This window comes from Mustela erminea, chromosome X (genome assembly GCF_009829155.1).
Source record: "Mustela erminea isolate mMusErm1 chromosome X, mMusErm1.Pri, whole genome shotgun sequence".
Taxonomy (NCBI): Eukaryota; Metazoa; Chordata; class Mammalia; order Carnivora; family Mustelidae; genus Mustela; species Mustela erminea.
The window spans coordinates 90,794,525-90,814,131 of NC_045635.1; the positions used below are offsets into that span (position 1 = coordinate 90,794,525).

General features: G+C 38.0%; 1 protein-coding gene across 1 annotated transcript; it reads right to left on the reverse strand.

Moving 5' to 3' along the window:
* Positions 1-1,759: 1,759 nt before the first annotated feature.
* LOC116583262 (ras-related protein Rab-11A-like) lies at positions 1,760-2,561 on the reverse strand. The gene has a single exon (XM_032331328.1). It carries the CDS (start codon positions 2,480-2,482, stop codon positions 1,832-1,834), a length of 651 nt encoding a protein of 216 aa, XP_032187219.1. The 5' UTR covers positions 2,483-2,561; the 3' UTR covers positions 1,760-1,831.
* Between the last annotated feature and the right edge of the window lie 17,046 nt (positions 2,562-19,607).

The following is a 19,607-nucleotide window of genomic DNA, read 5'->3' on the forward strand; positions in this document are numbered from 1 at the left end:
ATTCTTCTTCTACCCACTTAAGCCCCCATGTTGCATCACCACTTCCTCATATCAGGGAGATCATATGATAGTTGTCTTTCTCTGCTTGACTTATTTCGCTAAGCATGATACGCTCTAGTTCCATCCATGTTGTTGCAAATGGCAAGATTTCATTTCTTTTGATGGCTGCATAGTATTCCATTGTGTATATATACCACATCTTCTTGATCCATTCATCTGTTGATGGACATCTAGGTTCTTTCCATAGTTTGGCTGTTGTGGACATTGCTGCTATAAACATTCGGGTGCACGTGCCCCTTTGGATCACTACGTTTGTATCTTTAGGGTAAATACCCAGTAGTGCAAACAGCATGGAGGTTCCTCAAAATGTTGAAAATAAATAAAATCTTTTTTTAAAAAATGAAAAATAAAATAAAAAATAAAAAGAGAAGAAGAAAGAACAAAAAGCAGGCCAGTTACACAGTTTAGAAGTGTATGGTGTTTATAGTAGGCCACTATAGTTTTAAGGTATGGAGAAAGTAGAGATGTGATTAAAGAAGTTGAAATAACAGTGTTATGAGGAAAAGCTAAAGGAATTCAGGTTATTTAGCTCAAAAAAGAGGAAGCTAGGGAGGGACTTGATGACTGTTTTCAAATATTTCAGCAGAATTTATTGGTTTCTGTGCCCAGGGAGAATAATAAAAAGGCAACAGACTTTGAATGACAATCTGGGGAAAAATTTGCAATATACATAACTAAGGATTCATATCCATAATATATAAAACACTTCTACAAATTGGTTAGAATACTTAGAAGCAACTTAATAGAAAAATGGCCAACAAAATAAACATGTAAATTACAGAAGAGGAAGTACAGAACACTGATACAAATGAAAAGATGCTCAACTACACTAGCAATCAGAAAAAAATACAAATTATATTAGCATCAGACTGGAAAACTTTGAAAACAATTGTTAATAACAAATGTGGAGAAGAATATGGAGAGATACACATACTCACAGTCTGATAGTGGTATAGCCACTTTGGAGTACAATTTGGGAATGTGTATTTAAATGGGAAATGTGTGTCTTGCAATTCATTCATTTTACTGATTATTAGAGTAATTAGTGTTATTCACTGTTAGTTCACCTCGCCTTCTGGGCATACAGTAGGGCAGCATTCAGTGGCTCTTTCATGGTTGCTTAGGACAATATATCTGATTCTGGTCAGTGAGTTGTTACTTCTGTGACAAGTGGGAAACTCTCTGAAGAGCTCTCTTTCCTTGTGGCATGTTCAAAATGGTAACTGCTCCGGTAGCTTGGGTGCCTAAGTCCAATGAGCAGAGCTCTCTAACCCTCAGTGGACATGTATCTTGAGAAAAAAAGTAATACCTTTTTTTCAGTCATCAGTTAATGTATCGAGAAGTCAAGAAATTACTGTTAAAAAACCTGCAAAATGATATACATAGTATGATACCATTTATGTATAAAATCAAGACACAAAATAATTTATATATCCCCTATAGTTACAGTTAATGTATATTATTGCCAGTGCATAGAAAAGAGTCAAGAGGAATACAGACCATAACATGCTCACTCAAAATGGTGATTGCTTTGAGGACAGGACTGATTAGAACAGATTTGTGAATGGTGGTAAAGGAGAGTTAGTTTACTCTTTTTTTTTTTAATTTTAAAAGACAACTATATTAATTTTGAAAAAAATAAAAAATGTTAAAATAATGTAGTGTAAGGAAGATTTTTTTTTTTTTTTGACCACAAGAATTACAAATATATTTAAATCTCAGACCTGGGAAATGGACTATACACAGCCTTCTAGGGGAGAAGAGAAACGCCTTATATGTTCTGACAGCACTGCACCTTTGGCTTGTTTTCAGTGGTTGGTGGAACATGAATAGGAACCACATTGTTGCTTGGAGACATGTCATTTTCACGTCTGTCTGACATTTGCTTCTGGGAAACAATGCGGTAGATCTCTGTCAGAATTGTCTGAAAAGCAGCTTCTACATTTGTAGAGTCTAGGGCTGAAGTCTCAATGAATGACAAACCATTCTTTTCTGCAAACGCTCTTGCTTCATCTGTAGGAACTGCCCTGAGATGACGCAAATCACTCTTATTGCCCACAAGCATGATAACAATGTTACTATCAGCGTGATCTCTCAGTTCTTTCAGCCATCGTTCTACATTTTCATATGTGAGATGTTTAGCAATGTCATACACCAATAAGGCACCTACAGCTCCACGATAGTATGCTGATGTTATAGCTCGGTATCGCTCCTGCCCTGCCGTGTCCCATATCTGTGCCTTTATGGTCTTCCTATCAACCTGGATGCTTCTTGTTGCAAACTCTACTCCAATGGTGCTCTTACTTTCAAGATTAAATTCATTTCGAGTAAATCGAGATAAGAGATTACTCTTCCCAACACCAGAATCTCCAATAAGGACAACTTTGAAGAGATAGTCGTACTTGTCGTCGCGGGTGCCCATTGCGCGGCCGAGGAGCGAAGGGGCGGGAGCAGCAGTGGTATCGGTGGGACCAGGGGGCGTCGCTGCAGGGGTAACCCGAGAGCCAGATTTTTTATGTATAGGGGAAGAACTTTTTACTGTTAGTTTTAAAACATCAAGGGAATATAAACACAGTGGAGAGTAATTGGCCATATGTATCCATATAAAAATGCACATATCCTGTGATTCTGTATTCTAGGGGCACATGTGCATGTAATGTGTATACTAGAATGTTTCTAATAGCAAAAGATTGAAAAAAAAAACCTTTACATCCTTCATTAGCGGATTGGCTAAATTAGTTATTTTACATTTATACAGTGGAATATCTGGCAGTAGTTTAAAAGAAAGAGACAGCTCTATATTACTGATATGGAAAGATGTCCAAGATAGATTATTAAGTGAAATAAGCAGTGTAGAGAATATTGTGTGTAGTATATTATCATTAAGAGATAGCTAAATAGCTTCTCTCCAAACCAACAAATACAGAAGCAGGATGATAACCTCACTGGACAAATTGTTCATCATATATAAAATAAGGAGATGACAAAGGGCGTCACAGTATGCCTGTGAGCTGGAAAACATAGTCTACCCCAGCCAAGAAACATCAGAGAGGTTTTTACTTTATCTTGAAACATTTACAAGTATAATGATAGTAAGGGATTACTTTTGCAAGGATGCCTATACAGGCCTAAACAAACCATGTCTATGTAAGCAGTGTTTACAGGGGAAACAAGGTAAAATGTAAGCAATGGAGACAACTAGGTAGTGATAGAAAAGGACCCGCATACCACTGGGAGATGCTTCAGGAGCCACTGAGGCCGAGTAGGAAGATTTCAAGAGTATAGATCCCACACTAGAGGAGACAATACAGAAGAATCTGGACCAGTGTTTCTAGAAGTGTAGTCCTGTGCAGGTGTAATCGATTTGTAGTCAGTGTCTAGGTAGGCTATGAGAAGTTTAGGAAGATACTCTGAGATGGAGCAATAGACTTTCATGTTCCTCTATAATCGAGACACACAAGCATCCAGTTCTCCTCTGGCTTTGGATGCCCCCACCATCGCAAGTGAGGAAGTGAATACACAGACTGTGTGCAATATAAAGTCAGACTGTGGACTCGAAGTACATTTATATACTAGGATGTGCATCCACAGGGACGCAGAGTCAATATTAGTTGAATGTGGGCAGTTTGTTAATAATATTAAAAAGTTCTCAAAAAAGATTAAAATAAAGATGAAAAAAGCTGCGATCAAGCTCTCATGTATCCATTTTGTAAGTTTTGCTTGTACTATTACTATTATGCTGTGATCCTTGATATGCAGTTTTAGCCCTTAAGAGGCTATTTTGTTTTCATCAGGGACTTTGCCCACAGACCATAAAAGTATATCTACGAAGCACATGTTTTATCATCAAGACATTAGTTTCCCCTCAATATCCTTTTATGGTAAAAAATATAAGCCTTTGCTAAAGCAGTTGAATTCAAACATTAATAACACAGTAGATAGTTCACACAAAACAGTGTTACACAAAGTGTGGTACTTGAATCACCTGCACCAGAAACAACTGGAAACTTGTTAAAAATGGAAAATCTCTGGGCCTTACCCCAGTTTTATCAAATCAATCTCAGTGCAGGTGGAGCTGAGAATCTGTCGTTTTTTTTTGTTTTTTTTTTGTTTTTTAAGATTTTATTTATTTATTTGTCAGAGAGAGAGAGCGAGAGCGAGCACAGGCAGACAGAGTGTCAGGCAGAGACAGAGAGAGAAGCAGGCTCAAGGAGCCCGATGTGGGACTCGATCCCAGGATGCTGGGATCATGACCTGAGCTGAAGGCAGCTGCTTAACCAACTGAGCCACCCAGGCGTCCCGAGAATCTGTCATTTTAATAAGCTTCCCCAGTTGTGTCTGGTGCACACATAAGTTGAGGAACCACCAGCCTATATGAGAATTAGGAAGAATAAGGTAGTGAGAAAACAACATCCCCCCCTCAAAAAAAAAAAAAAAGTGATCATTTGAAAGCTGATTAAGTGTGTACAGCAAAAGGTTAGAGGAGTTAAACAGTACCCTAAGTTACCTTACTCGGAATATTAAAAAAATGATCAAATTTCCTATTTATGATAGAGAAGTTTAGCCTGGAGGAAGCCACAAAGAATAAATGTATGCTCATGCTGATTGTGACACTGATAGACATCTGCTAGATATCTTTTTGGTAAAGTAAATTCATTAAAAGTACAACTAAATGTGATTGAATTTTTGTATCTTTGAAAGTCTTCATATGAATAATTCACAGATCAGAAAAAAAATCAATCCTTTGTCAGGGCCTGCATGTGTCTCCTGATTTTTGGTGCAGAAAATATTGTTGCCTTAGTTATACAGGACTGAACCCAGGGATTAAGCTCAGCGCAGACAGGTAGATTTGTGTGTCATCCATAGAGACGATAATTGAATCCAGGAGACAGATGGTATTGACCCTGGTACAGTAAACCCACCATGTTCAGAATTACGCAACTTGGTGGTTTCATAATTTCAGCAGAAGCCAATGCTATGGGCAATCAGCACATAGCTGCTAATCCCTTTTGATAGCACTTTTAGCTAGGCAGATTTATTAATTCAGTCAAGGAAAAGGCACTTCCATCTCTCTTGTTGACATCTTTTAGAATAACTAATTTTTCTCCTCTTCTCATAGTGAAGTGATTTGGGGATCTCTAACAGTTCCTCCAAGAACAAACAGGGTCTCATTTGTACAGTAATAAAAACCCCAAATGGGAGTCTTAAGGCCAGTGGGAAATGCTTTGATGTGGAAGTATGGAAACAGATACTATGGAAGAAGCCAAAGATATGAAATGCAAACCAGATGAAGACTAATATTCCTGAGGTCCAGATTGGGGAGTGTGTTTAAGATTATGTAGTTATTTATGGTATCCACAGAAGCAGAGAAGTAGATGTGATAAAGAAAAGCTATCTTTTGATGTGGCACCGAAGTTTTCAGTGACCTTAATTAGCCAAGCTGAGGGTAGGAAATTCCAAAGATTTATAATACACACTATTAACAATTCACTCCAGAAATTTGGTGATGAATAATGGAGGTTTAAATTCATTGATGTTTATTTACTATGTGCCTGCCACTTTATATTTGTTATTTTATTTCTCTCTCACAATGAAGTTCTGGAAATTAAGGCTCAGAGAAGTTAGGTAACTAATGCAAGCTTAAATAAGACAGCTTATAAGTGACAGAACTTGGAATTGAATTTAGTTCTGTCTTATTCCAAATGTAGTGTGCATTCCACAACAAGAGGCTGACCACATGACATTTAACAGGATTTTGTAACCCACGGGCCTTTTATCCTTTAGATCCCTACTTTAGGCATGGGAGTAACCTCAAGTAGCAGTTGCGGGGAGCTGGCTGGTTGTAGGTTGGAGGAGAGGACAGAAACCTTAATTTAGTAAGTATTAACTTATTTAGGCTTAACAATTTTGTGTTGTATGAGCTATGGTCATTTTGCTGCTGAGGGAAAATGAGGTACAGAGCACTGAAGTAACTTACTCAAGATCATCTAACTAATGCATAGCTGTATTCAAACCAAATTTGTTAGGCTCTAATGCTCCTGTGTTTGCACTATGACATATTGCCTCAGAGAAATGAAGAAGTCAAGTGTTTGTGCTTATAGATGGGAGAAAAGGAACTAGAAAAGAAGGGTCAGAGTGAAAGATCACTTGTTTCATTTCAAACTAATAACCCTCCTGTGTTCCTGAGTTCACTATTTCTGCCTGCCTGACCTTTGATTTTTACTGTATTGTTCAGTAAAATCCCTCTTTTATTGCTCTTCTGTATGTTGTCATTTTTATTTCAAACTTCTCATTACTGAGGTCCCCTCTTTAAACCTAATAATCCCATAACATTCTTCTACTGCATCCCTGAAACCATCACTTGTTCTTTATCGTCTCTCTCTTTATTCTAGTTGATTATGTAGGACGACCCCAAATCCTAATGAAATCTTAGAACCTATTTCCTCTTACCTCTCTAGTATATCTCACCAAAGTGGAACTCTGGCTCTTTCCTGCAAACACAGATGTCTTTATTAACTCACTAAGGAGGCCTTTTTCAACTCAATGGAGATCCTTTCAACTTCCTGGAATTGAGGAAGTGTGTGGTAGCACACTCAGAATTTCATCATAGAACATATACCATGAGATAGTGAAACTAAATGGGGACCCTACTGATTATTAATCCAACCCTCCCCACACCACACTCTTCAGAGAAAAAATGTGAGGCCAAGAGGCTTTTACTTAATCTGTGTATATCTCAAGGTTCATTCACGTATGAATCAAAAATATGGTAGACTGAACCCACCTCTCTTCTTTCTACCTCTTTATTACCTTCTCTTTTGTGAATAACTAGCACCTAGAAGGCCCTTCCCCGCCCCACACTTCTTCCTTTGCAGTTTTATCAGCAACATTTATGCTGAGCAGTCTATCAGTCAATATTTATTGTTGGTGACCTGTCAGATGCCACAGATAGATGAGGCATTGCTCTTCTAATCTTTGATAATGTTTGCCTTCATGAGACATTTGCCATTCACCAGCAATAACAAAACTTCATTCAACCCAGCTCTATTTCAAAGAGCAATCTTCATAACAAGCTCTCTGATTTCACTAATACACAGTTGCTCTGACTCTACTCCTTCACTTAGATCATTGGTTCTCATTATACTTCTCTGGGCTCCCTTTCCAGCCTGAACATCGACTCCTACATATTTTATAGCTCTCAAGTTCTTGATAACCCAGCTTCATGTCTAACTCACTAATCCTTGTCTTTAGGATTTTCTGTAATAATCTGTAGCTAATTAGTATGCCCTTACCTCTTCAACTATTTTTCCTATCCATGGTGTATCTCTATGCCTACAGTGCTAATGTGTCTCTGCTTATGTGTCTGATTTTGCCTATTAACCAACCCTTTTCTTGGGTTTTTATCCCTAAGTTTTCCCTTTGATACTTGCCTATCTACCAACAGTCCATTGCTCCCAGTTGCTAAGTATGTGCCCCACAGTAAATCTTGGTAAGCATATCAATCACACCCTATGCTATTTCTGCTACTTCCGTCATCTTTTCCTGTGTTTGTGTGTGTGTATTTGTGTGTTTGTGTTCTCTCCTACTACAAATCTGGCTCATTCAAGAGAAGAAAGAAAATGAAGTGGTTAACATGATATGATATAACATTGGAAATTTAATGGAAGAAAATTATACCTAATAACAAAAGCTCTAATTGCAACTCTTTGGTTATATCATGTAGTAGATGGAAAAATGAAGAAAATACAGTTGAAAAATTTGTACTTATGTGAGTTCAGTAGGTCAACCTAGAGTAAGGTGTATTGATTTATAGAAAGCCAGATGATTGTCGTGGTCAGGAAGGAGTTCATATCCTCCATAGGGAGGACCAATTAGTAAATTTATGATTTGGAGTTCAGATAATACTTGTAATGTGAAAAACGACCATTTGGTAGCTAAAGTTAATTGCTATGCCTTGATTATGATGATGAAGACATAAAATTATTGATGGAATCTATTACCCATTCTATGAAATGTAAGACATATGAACTTTAAATATTGATATAAATTTTAAACTTACTGCTTAACCATAGAAATTAATGACAAATGAAGGCAGAGTCTCTTTCTAAAATCAAACAAGTGCATGGTCTTTGTTGTAAAAAGGAGACTATTCCCTTATTTATGAATGTGTTCCTTGTCCTTCAGTGTTGGTTTGCTATATTGAAATCTTCATCTCCTATCTTTCCTACTGGGAAGGGATGTTTACCTTTCCTAGCCCCCACTACACCTAAATGCTTTTGCCAAACTAAACCAATTCTTTGTTATTTCCTAAATATATGCTTTAATGTAGGTAGAGCTTTGAAGAGATTTAGAGTTTCCATAACCTCCAGCAACCCTTCAAAGTGATGTGTCTTCTATGAAAAAGTGGCTTTGCCACTTTAAGAGAAGTTCCTTAGCCTTCATACCATTTAGATTATTGTCCCAAGTTCCCCTATATATAATTTCTAGACTTGTCGCTGCCTTTAACAATGCTAGTCTCTGTGCTTGCACAATTATTTCCCACTCCTTTCACAGTTTGACCAACTTCTACTCTTCCTTTAAGAACCACTCCAATCCCCAATACATACACCCCAATGTTCATAGCAGCAATGTCCATGGTAGCTAAACTGTGGAAGGAGCTGAGATGCCCTTCAACAGACGAATGGATAAAGATGTGGTACATATATACAACGGGATATTACTCAAACATCAGAAAGGATGAATACCCACCATTTCCACTGAGATGGTTGAAACTGGAGAAGACATGCTAAGTAAATAAGTCAAGCAAAGAAAGACAATTATAATATGGTTTCACTCATATATGGAGTATAATGAATAACACAGAGGACTAAGGGAAGGGAAGGAAAACTGAAGGGGAAGAAATCAGAGAGGGAGACAAACCATGAGAGACTGTGGACTCCAGGAAACAAACTGAGGGTTTCAGAAGGGAGGGGTGGGGTATGGGATAGCTGGGTGATGGGTATTAAGGAGGGCACGTGTGGTGATGAACACTGGGTGTTATACGCAACTAATGAACTATTGAACACTACATCAAAAACTAATGATGTACTATATGTTGGCTATCCAAACATAATAATAAAAAAGAACCACCCCAAATGTTGCTTTCCTTAGTAAGTCTTTCTGATTGTGGACCCAAAATAGTGGATTTTTCTTTTGTGATCTTATAATGTTTTGCTAAAACTATAGCATTTCTAAATTTATATTCCAATGATTTATTTACATGAATGCCCCCCACAGTAGACTCTCAGCTTTCATATGCAAGAATGATGTATTTTATAACCTCGGCTCCTAGAACAGTGACTGGCATAGGTTCTTAATTTGTTAATTAAAACGTGAATACATTAATAATTGTAAAATGTATTAATAAACATGTCCTCCTCGATGTAAATCATTTTTATTAAGTGCCCACTGCACTGGATATTGTACAGGATGTATTATGAACTAATCAGACATGAGGTACTTACATAATCTACATATTTGAAACCTCATAAATTCTGATTATACTAATTCAGAAATTGAGACAATCTAGTTGAACCAGCCTCAAGATAACCTTGTTTAGAAATTCCTCTCTTCATTTTTGCAAAATAATAGTAACTGTATTCAAGGACCCTAGAAAAATTCTGAAGGGTTTTATATAAAATAATTGACATCTTAATTAACAGTCATTTTTGTCTATTTTCATTAAAACAGATTTCTTTTAGGACTTTTCTTAAGATACAAATTTTGTTAACTTACATTGAATTACAATGTGTACTTGAGGATAATGACACTGGGGAAGGAACTGAAACTGGGAAAAGAATATAGAATCAAACTTGGACCACAGCTCACCTAGAAGGGGTCTAGACACAGAAAAAGCTACATTAAACCAGAAGATTTACTGAAATCTCTATCTTCAATTTAAGCCCCAGTATCTTAGAGACTTCCAATAAATATGCTACATTTCCTTTCACATTTTTCCTCATCCAAATCTATTCTCAGGAAAGTATTTGAAAGAATTTCAAAGAATGTCCACTATATCATGTCCCCAAAAACCCAAGTTGAAATTTTAATAAAGGCAAAGACTTAGAGTAGAAAATAAAATTTTTGGTTGTATTTTTAGCCAAATGATGGGCAAATGCCTGGTTGAGGTGGAATGGATGTTCCTTAGATCTGTGAAACTATTCATTGGATTAGAAGGCAATAAATAATAACTCTTACCAGCCTTGTACTGGGTGAAGGGCATGTATGTCAGGATATTGGGTTCATCTCCTTGTGATGCTATATAGTTTTTCCCACTCTGACAAAAAGTCCAGACAGAGTTTAAAGGATTATTCTTTGTTATGGTGTGGGTAAATGTGTCCTACTGAATGCCTATAGGCTTCTAGGGCCCCTTTAGATGCAAAACAAACCTCTCTTCATTTCTAACATTTGACAAAGTTGAGCAAGCATTTGAAAGCTCTTTTATTCCCCTCAAAAGTAGATCTTCTGTGTATTTTTGTATCTTGCCTTGGTTAACATTAAAATTCCAGTGTGAATATTCTGTTATTAAATAAGAGTTACTGTACTTTTAACATGTGAGGCACTTTTCTGTCAGTGTTTCAGTTTAACATTATTATACATTTGTTTAATTGGTGACTGGTTTAATTATTGTATAATTAAATCATTATGGAAACATACAATGGAGACAGAAACAATAGAGAGACAGAAACTGATTTGGGTTATAGTTGACATCAAGATTAATCTTTCTCCCAGAGGAAAACAAATGTACAGTCAACTTGCATGTAGACATGTGGTCATTGGAAGCGATGAAGGAGCTGCTGAAAACAGAGGAATCTAAAATAAAATCTGGTATTAATGAAACACCAACAGAATCAGGGTAATAAGATTCCAACTCCAGCTTTAATGTCTTAACTTTGCCATTGGTGTCCCTAACCGGAAAATGGGCAGAATTTCCTCCCCCGGCTTATCTGAAGGGGCTGGCTGAGGATAAATTGGATATTTAGAGTGTCTTTTAAAAAAGACACTATTGATGTTTAACAACTAGCTGTCATTATAAAAGTGAGCCACAGAATAAGAAAATTATTTGCAAAAGAAAAGTTATTTGCAATTCATATATTTGACAGAGGACACAGAGAATATATGAAGAACATGAACAAATTGATTTTAAAAGACAGTATACCCAATAAAAAAGTGGATAACAGATTTGAATAGATACTTCTCCAAAGAGGATAGCTAAATAGCCAATGAATATCCAAAGATGTTCAATCTCATTAGTAATCAGGGAAATGCAAATTAAGACCACAATGACATACTACCACAAAAGTCAGAATGGCTAAAAAGAGAAGGACAGCAGAAATCAAGAGCAGCTGGAACTCATATGCTCTAGTGGGATCATAGATTGAGAAAACTATTCTGGAAAACTCAAATTATCCTCTACAGCCGAATATATGTATATGCTATAACCCAGCAAGTTCACACTTAGGCACTAAACCAACATAAGTGCTCTTATTTGATTAACATAAGACATATACAAGAATACTCAGAGTAGCACTATTTATAACAGGTAAACATTGGATTCAAATGTTCATCAACACTAAGGATAAATGCTTTATAGCATGGCAAAACACTACACAAATATATACATGTATATATACACATACATATATATGTGTATATATATATATATATATATATATATATATATATATATATACACACATACAGCATGATTCTTCTTTGTAAAGTACAAACATAGGCAAAACTAATATATAATGTTATGAGTCAAGATAGTAGCTACCCTTTGTGATGACATAATTGGAAGAAGACTTGAGAGGGGTTTCTGGGTTGTAGTTTTGTTCTGTTTTTGTTTTTATTGTTTTTTTTTAAATTTTTTATTTTTTATAAACATATATTTTTATCCCCAGGGGTACAGGTCTGTGAATCACCAGGTTTACACACTTCACAGCACTCACCAAAGCACATACCCTCCCCAATGTCCATAATCCCACCCCCTTCTCCCAAACCACCTCCCCCCAGCAACCCTCAGTTTGTTTTGTGAGATTAAGAGTCACTTATGGTTTGTATCCCTCCCAATCCCATCTTGTTTCTTTGATTCTTCTCCTACCCACTTAAGCCCCCATGTTGCATCACCACTTCCTTATATCAGGGAGATCATATGATAGTTGTCTTTCTCTGCTTGACTTATTTCACTGAGCATGATATGCTCTAGTTCCATCCTTGTTGTCGCAAATGGCAAGATTTCTTTTGATGGCTGCATAGTATTCCATTGTGTATATATACCACGTCTTCTCGATCCATTCATCTCTTGATGGACATCTAGGTTTTTTCCATAGTTTGGCTATTGTGGACATTGCTGCTATAAACATTCGGGTGCATGTGCCCCTTTGGATCACGACGTTTGTAGTGATTGCAATAGTGCAATTGCTGGGTCATAGGGCAGTTCTATTTTCAACATTTTGAGGAACCTCCATGCTGTTTTCCAGAGTGGCTGCACCAGCTTGCATTCCCACCAACAGTGTAGGAGGGTTCCCCTTTCTCCGCATCCTCGCCAGCATCTGTCATTTCCTGACTTGTTTATTTTAGCCATTCTAACTGGTGTGAGGTGATATCTCATTGTGGTTTTGATTTGTATTTCCCTGATGCCGAGTGATATGGAGCACTTTTTCATGTGTCTGTTGGCCATCTGGATGTCTTCTTTGCAGAAATGTCTGTTCATGTCCTCTGCCCATTTCTTGATTGGATTATTTGTTCTTTGGGTGTTGAGTTTGCTAAGTTCTTTATAGATTCTGGACACTAGTCCTTTATCTGATATGTCGTTTGCAAATATCTTCTCCCATTCTGTCAGTTGTCTTTTGATTTTGTTAACTGTTTCCTTTGCTGTGCAAAAGCTTTTGATCTTGATGAAATCCCAATAGTTCATTTTTGCCCTTGCTTCCCTTGCCTTTGGCGTTGTTCCTAGGAAGATGTTGCTGCGGCTGAGGTCAAAGAGGTTGCTGCCTGTGTTCTCCTCAAGGATTTTGATGGATTCCTTTCTCACATTGAGGTCCTCCATCCATTTTGAGTCTATTTTTGTGTGTGGTGTAAGGAAATGGTCCAATTTCATTTTTCTGCATGTGGCTGTCCAATTTTCCCAGCACCATTTATTGAAGAGGCTGTCTTTTTTCCATTGGACATTCTTTCCTGCTTTGTCGAAGATTAGTTGACTGTAGAGTTGAGGGTCTATTTCTGGGCTCTCTATTCTGTTCCATTGATCTATGTGTCTGTTTTTGTGCCAGTACCATGCTGTCTTGATGATGACAGCTTTGTAATAGAGCTGGAAGTCCGGAATTGTGATGCCACCAACGTTGGCTTTCTTTTTCAATATCCCTTTGGCTATTCGAGGTCTTTTCTGGTTCCATATAAATTTTAGAATTATTTGTTCCATTTCTTTGAAAAAGATGGATGGTACTTTGATAGGAATTGCATTAAATGTGTAGATTGCTTTAGGTAGCGTAGACATTTTCACAATGTTTATTCTTCCAATCCAGGAGCATGGAACATTTTTCCATTTCTTTGTGTCTTCCTCAATTTCTTTCATGAGTACTTTATAGTTTTCTGAGTATAGATTCTGTGCCTCTTTGGTTAGGTTTATTCCTAGGTATCTTATGGTTTTGGGTGCAATTGGAAATGGGATGGACTCCTTAATTTCTCTTTCTTCTGTCTTGCTGTTGGTGTAGAGAAATGCAACTGATTTCTGTGCATTGATTTTATATCCTGACACTTTACTGAATTCCTGTATAAGTTCTAGCAGTTTTGGAGTGGAGTCTTTTGGGTTTTCCACATATAGTATCATATCATCTGCAAAGAGTGATGATTTGACTTCTTCTTTGCCAATTTGGATGCCTTTAATTTCCTTTTGTTGTCTGATTGCTGAGGCTAGGACCTCTAGTACTATGTTGAATAGCAGTGGTGATAATGGACATCCCTGCCATGTTCCTGACCTTAGTGAAAAGCTTTCACTTTTTCTCCATTGAGAATAATATTTGCGGTGGGTTTTTCATAGATGGCTTTGATGATATTGAGGTATGTGCCCTCTATCCCTACACTTTGAAGAGTTTTGATCAGGAAGGGATGCTGTACTTTGTGAAATGCTTTTTCAGCATCTATTGAGAGTATCATATGCTTCTTGTTCTTTCTTTTATTGATGTGTTGTATCACATTGACTGATTTGCGGATGTTGAACCAACCTTGCAGCCCTGGAATAAATCCCACTTGGTCGGGGTGAATAATCCTTTTAATGTACTGTTGAATCCTATTGGCTAGTATTTTGTTGAGTATTTTCGCATCTGTGTTCATCAAAGATATTGGTCTATAGCTCTCTTTTTTGATGGGATCCTTGTCTGGTTTTGGGATCAAGGTGATGCTGGCCTCATAAAATGAGTTTGGAAGTTTTCCTTCCATTTCTATTTTTTGGAACAGTTTCAGGAGAATAGGAATTAGTTCTTCTTTAAATGTTTGGTAGAATTCCCCCGGGAAGCCGTCTGGCCCTGGGCTTTTGTTTGTTTGGAGATTTTTAATGACTGTTTCAATCTCCTTACTGGTTATGGGTCTGTTCAGGCTTTCTACTTCTTCCTGGTTCAGTTGTGGTAGTTTATATGTTTCTAGGAATGCATCCATTTCTTCCAGATTGTCAAATTTGTTGACGTAGAGTTGCTCATAGTATGTTCTTATAATAGTTTGTATTTCTTTGGTGTTAGTTGTGATCTCTCCTCTTTCATTCATGATTTTATTTATTTGGGTCCTTTCTCTTTTCTTTTTGATAAGTCTGGCCAGGGGTTTATCAATTTTATTAATTCTTTCAAAGAACCAGCTCCTAGTTTTGTTGATTTGCTCTATTGTCTTTTTGGTTTCTATTTCATTGATTTCTGCTCTGATCTTTATGATTTCTCTTCTCCTGCTGGGCTTAGGGTTTCTTTCTTGTTCTTTCTCCAGCTCCTTTAGGTGTAGGGTTAGGTTGTGTACCTGAGACCTTTCTTGTTTCTTGAGAAAGGCTTGTACCGCTATATATTTTCCTCTCAGGACTGCCTTTGTTGTGTCCCACAGATTTTGAACCATTGTATTTTCATTATCATTTGTTTCCATGATTTTTTTCAATTCTTCTTTAATTTCCCGGTTGACCCATTCATTCTTTAGAAGGATGCTGTTTAGTCTCCATCTATTTGGGTTCTTTTCAAACTTCCTTTTGTGGTTGAGTTCTAGCTTTAGAGCATTGTGGTCTGAAAATATGCAGGGAATGATCCCAATCTTTTGATACCAGTTGAGTCCTGATTTAGGACCGAGGATGTGATCTATTCTGGAGAATGTTCCATGTGCACTAGAGAAGAATGTGTATTCTGTTGCTTTGGGATGAAATGTTCTGAATATATCTGTGATGTCCATCTGGTCCAGTGTGTCGTTTAAGGCCTTTATTTCCTTGCTGATCTTTTGCTTGGATGATCTGTCCATTTCAGTGAGGGGAGTGTTAAAGTCCCCTACTATTATTGTATTATTGTTGATGTGTTTCTTTGATTTTGTTATTAATTGGTTTATATAGTTGGCTGCTCCCACGTTGGGGGCATAGATATTTAAAATTGTTAGATCTTCTTGTCGGACAGACCCTTTGAGTATGATATAGTGTCCTTCCTCATCTCTTATTATAGTCTTTGGCTTAAAATCTAATTGATCTGATATAAGGATTGCCACTCCTGCTTTCTTCTGATGTCCATTAGCATGGTACATTCTTTTCCACCCCCTCACTTTAAATCTGGAGGTGTCTTCGGGCTTAAAATGAGTTTCTTGGAGGCAACATATAGATGGGTTTTGTTTTTTTATCCATTCTGATACCCTGTGTCTTTTGACAGGGGCATTTAGCCCATTCACATTCAGGGTAACTATTGAGAGATATAAATTTAGTGCCATTGTATTGCCTGTAAGGTGACTGTTACTGTATATGGTCTCTGCTCCTTTCTGATCTACCACTTGTAGGCTCTCTCTTTGCTTAGAGGACCCCTTTCAATATTTCCTGTAGAGCTGGTTTGGTGTTTGCCAATTCTTTCAGTTTTTGTTTGTCCTGGAAGCTTTTAATCTCTCCTTCTATTTTCAATGATAGCCTAGCTGGATATAGTATTCTTGGCTGCATGTTTTTCTCATTTAGTGCTCTGAAAATATCATGCCAGCTCTTTCTGGCCTGCCAGGTCTCTGTGGATAAGTCAGCTGCCAGTCTAATACTTTTACCATTGTATGTTACAGACTTCTTTTCCCGGGCTGCTCTCAGGATTTTCTCTTTGTCACTGAGACTTGTAAATTTTACTATTAGGTGATGGGGTGTGGGCCTATTCTTATTGATTTTGAGGGGCGTTCTCTGAACCTCCTGATTTTTTTTTTTGAACCTCCTGAATTTTGATGCTCGTTCCCTTTGCCATTTTGGGGAAATTCTCCCCAATAATTCTCTCCAGTATACCTTCTGCTCCCCTCTCTCTTTCTTCTTCTTCTGGAATCCCAATTATTCTAATGTTGTTTCATCTTATGGTGTCACTTATCTCTCGAATTCTCCCCTCATGGTCCAGTAGCTGTTTGTCCCTCTTTTGCTCAGCATCTTTATTCTCAGTCATTTGGTCTTCTATATCACTAATTCTTTCTTCTGTCTCATTTATCCTAGCAGTGAGAGCCTCCATTTTTGATTGCACCCCATTAATAGCTTTTTTGATTTCAACTTGGTTAGATTTTCGTTCTTTTATTTCTCCAGAAAGGGCTTTTATATCTCTCGAGAGGGTTTCTCTAATATCTTCCATGCCTTTTTCGAGCCCGGCTAGAACCTTGAGAATTGTCATTCTGAACTCTAGATCTGACATATTACCAATGTCTGTATTGATTAGGTCCCTAGCCTTTGGTACTGCCTCTTGTTCTTTTTTTTGTGTTGAATTTTTCCGTCTTGTCATTTTGTCCAGATAAGAGTATATGAAGGAGCAAGTAAAATACTAAAAGGGTGGCAACAACCCCAGGAAAATATGCTTTAACCAAATTAGAAGAGATCCCATATCGTGAGGGGGGACAAAGGGGATAAAAAGAGGTTCAAAAAGGAAGAAAGAAAAAAAAAAGGAAAAAAAAAAAAGAAAAAAGAAAAAAAAAGAAAAGAATTTAAAAAAAGAAAACAAATGAGAAAAATATAAAAAAGAAAAAATATATATATTAGATAAACTAGTTAAAAAACGTTAAAAAAGAGAAAGGTAAATGTTAAAAAAAAAATTTAACCAGAAGGCGAGAAAAAGAAACAAAAAATGAAAAAGAAAAAAATTTAAATTAACTGCAAGACTAAAAAAAATCACAGGGAAAAAGCCATGAGTTCCGTGCTTTGCTTTCTCCTCCTCTGGAATTCTGCTGCTCTCCTTGGTATTGAAACCGCACTCCTTGGTAGGTGAACTTGGTCTCAGCTGGATTTCTTGTTGATCTTCTGGGGGAGGGGCCTGTTGTAGTGATTCTCAAGTGTCTTTGCCCCAGGCGGAATTGCACCGCCCTTACCAGGGGCCGGGGTGAGTAATCCGCTCGGGTTTGCTTTCAGGAGCTTTTGTTCCCTGAGTGCTTTCCGTAGAGTTCCAGAGGACGGGAATACAAATGGCGGCCTCCTGGTCTCCGGCCTGGAGGAGCCGAGAGCCCAGGGCCCCACTCCTCAGTGCACCCTCAGAGAACAGCGCCCAGCCACTCCCGTCTGCCCGACCTCCGGCCGCACTCCGAGCTCACCGAGCCTGCGACCGGTTTAAGGTAACACCGAGCTGCGAGCTTACTGTCGGCTCTGTCTCTGCAGCCGGCCTTCCCGTTCCAATACCCGCAAGCCCCGCGACACTCAGACACCCCCGATCCTTCTGTGACCCCGCGGGACCCGAGGCCATGCTGACCCCGTGTGGGCTTCGCCCCGGTCCAGCCCCTGGAGCGTCATCCCTCAGCGGAACAGACTTTCAAATGTCCTGACTTTGTGCGCAGTTGCCCCGCCGCCCGCCGGGAGGCGGCCCCTCCCCCTGGGGTCCACCCCCCCAGTCGCCCTGTACCCACCCCTCCGCCGTTCCCACCCTCCAGAAAGTGGCCGTCCTTCTGCCTCCAGAATTGCCGTTCTTCCTCTCCTCGATCTGCCGATGGATTTTCAGGTGTTTGCAATCTTTAGAAAAGCTATCTAGCTGATCTCCGGCTAGCCGAAGTAGTCTCAGCCTGCTACTTCTCCGCCATCTCCACTCTTTCCCCCCTATAAATATAATCTTTAAAAGAAAAAAACGAGGGCACCTGATGTAATGAGCTCTGGGTATTATATGCAACTAATACATCACTAAATTCTACCTCTAAAAGTAATTTAAAAAAAAGTCCACACTACCTGAATCCATATGTAGATTCAGCACAATCCTTATCAAAATTTGAAAGATATTTTTCACAGAAGTAGAGGAAACAATCCTAAAATTCATATGCAATAAAAAAGACCACAAATAGCCATGTCAATCTTGAAAGAAAGAAAAACAAAGCTGGAAATATCACAATTTTTATTTCAAACTATATTACAAAGTTACAGTAATCAAAAAAGTATGGTACTGGCATGAAGACAGACAAATAGACCAAAAGAACAGAACTTAAATCCTAAAATAAATCCATGCGTATACAGGTAACCGATCTTTAACAAGGCTACCAAGAATACATAGTGAGGAAAGAATAGTTTCTTGAATAAGTGGTGCTGGGAAAACTGGATATCCAGACGCAAAAGAAGGAAATTCAACCCTTTCTTACACTATACACAAAAATCAAACTCAAAATATTTTAAAGGCTGAAACTTAAGACCTGAAACTATAAAACTCCTAAGAGGAAACACAGGGGAAAATCTCCATGGCATTGGTCTTAGCAAATTTCCTTATCCTCTTGTTTTCTGTGCTTTTCAGTGTCATATCCATGGAATCATTGCCATTTTCCAAGTTGGTATAATAAAAGACTGGGTAGCTTATAATAAAAGACTGGGTAGCTTATAAAAAATAGAAACTATTCTCATAGTTTTGGGAATGGGGAAGTCCAAGATAATGGCATGGGTAGTTTTGGTGTCTAGTGAGAGGTTCCTGGTTCAGAGATGGTCATTTTTTAAAATTTGTCAGAGGAAATTGCAAGGTATTTTTCTGGAGCTTCTTTCACAAGAGCACTAATGCCACTCATGAGGGCTTTTCCCTAATGACCTAACCACCTCCCAAAGGTCCCACCTCCTAAACCCATATCCTTGAGGTTTAGGATTTCAGTATATGAATTTCAGGGAGACACAAACATTCAGACCATAGTACACCAAACTACACCAAACTAAAAACCTTCTGCACAGCTAAGGAAAGAATCGATAGAGTGAAAAGACAACCTATAAAATGGGAGATAATATTTGCAAACCATGTATTTGAAAGGGGCCAACCTCCAAACATACAGAGCACCTACAACTCAATGGTAAAAACAAAACAAACAACAACAACAACAAAAAGACAAAA

Bases quoted from the DNA above. Each gene is read 5' to 3' on its own strand.
- LOC116583262 (XM_032331328.1), bottom strand. From the start codon at position 2,482: ATGGGCACCCGCGACGACAAGTACGACTATCTCTTCAAAGTTGTCCTT.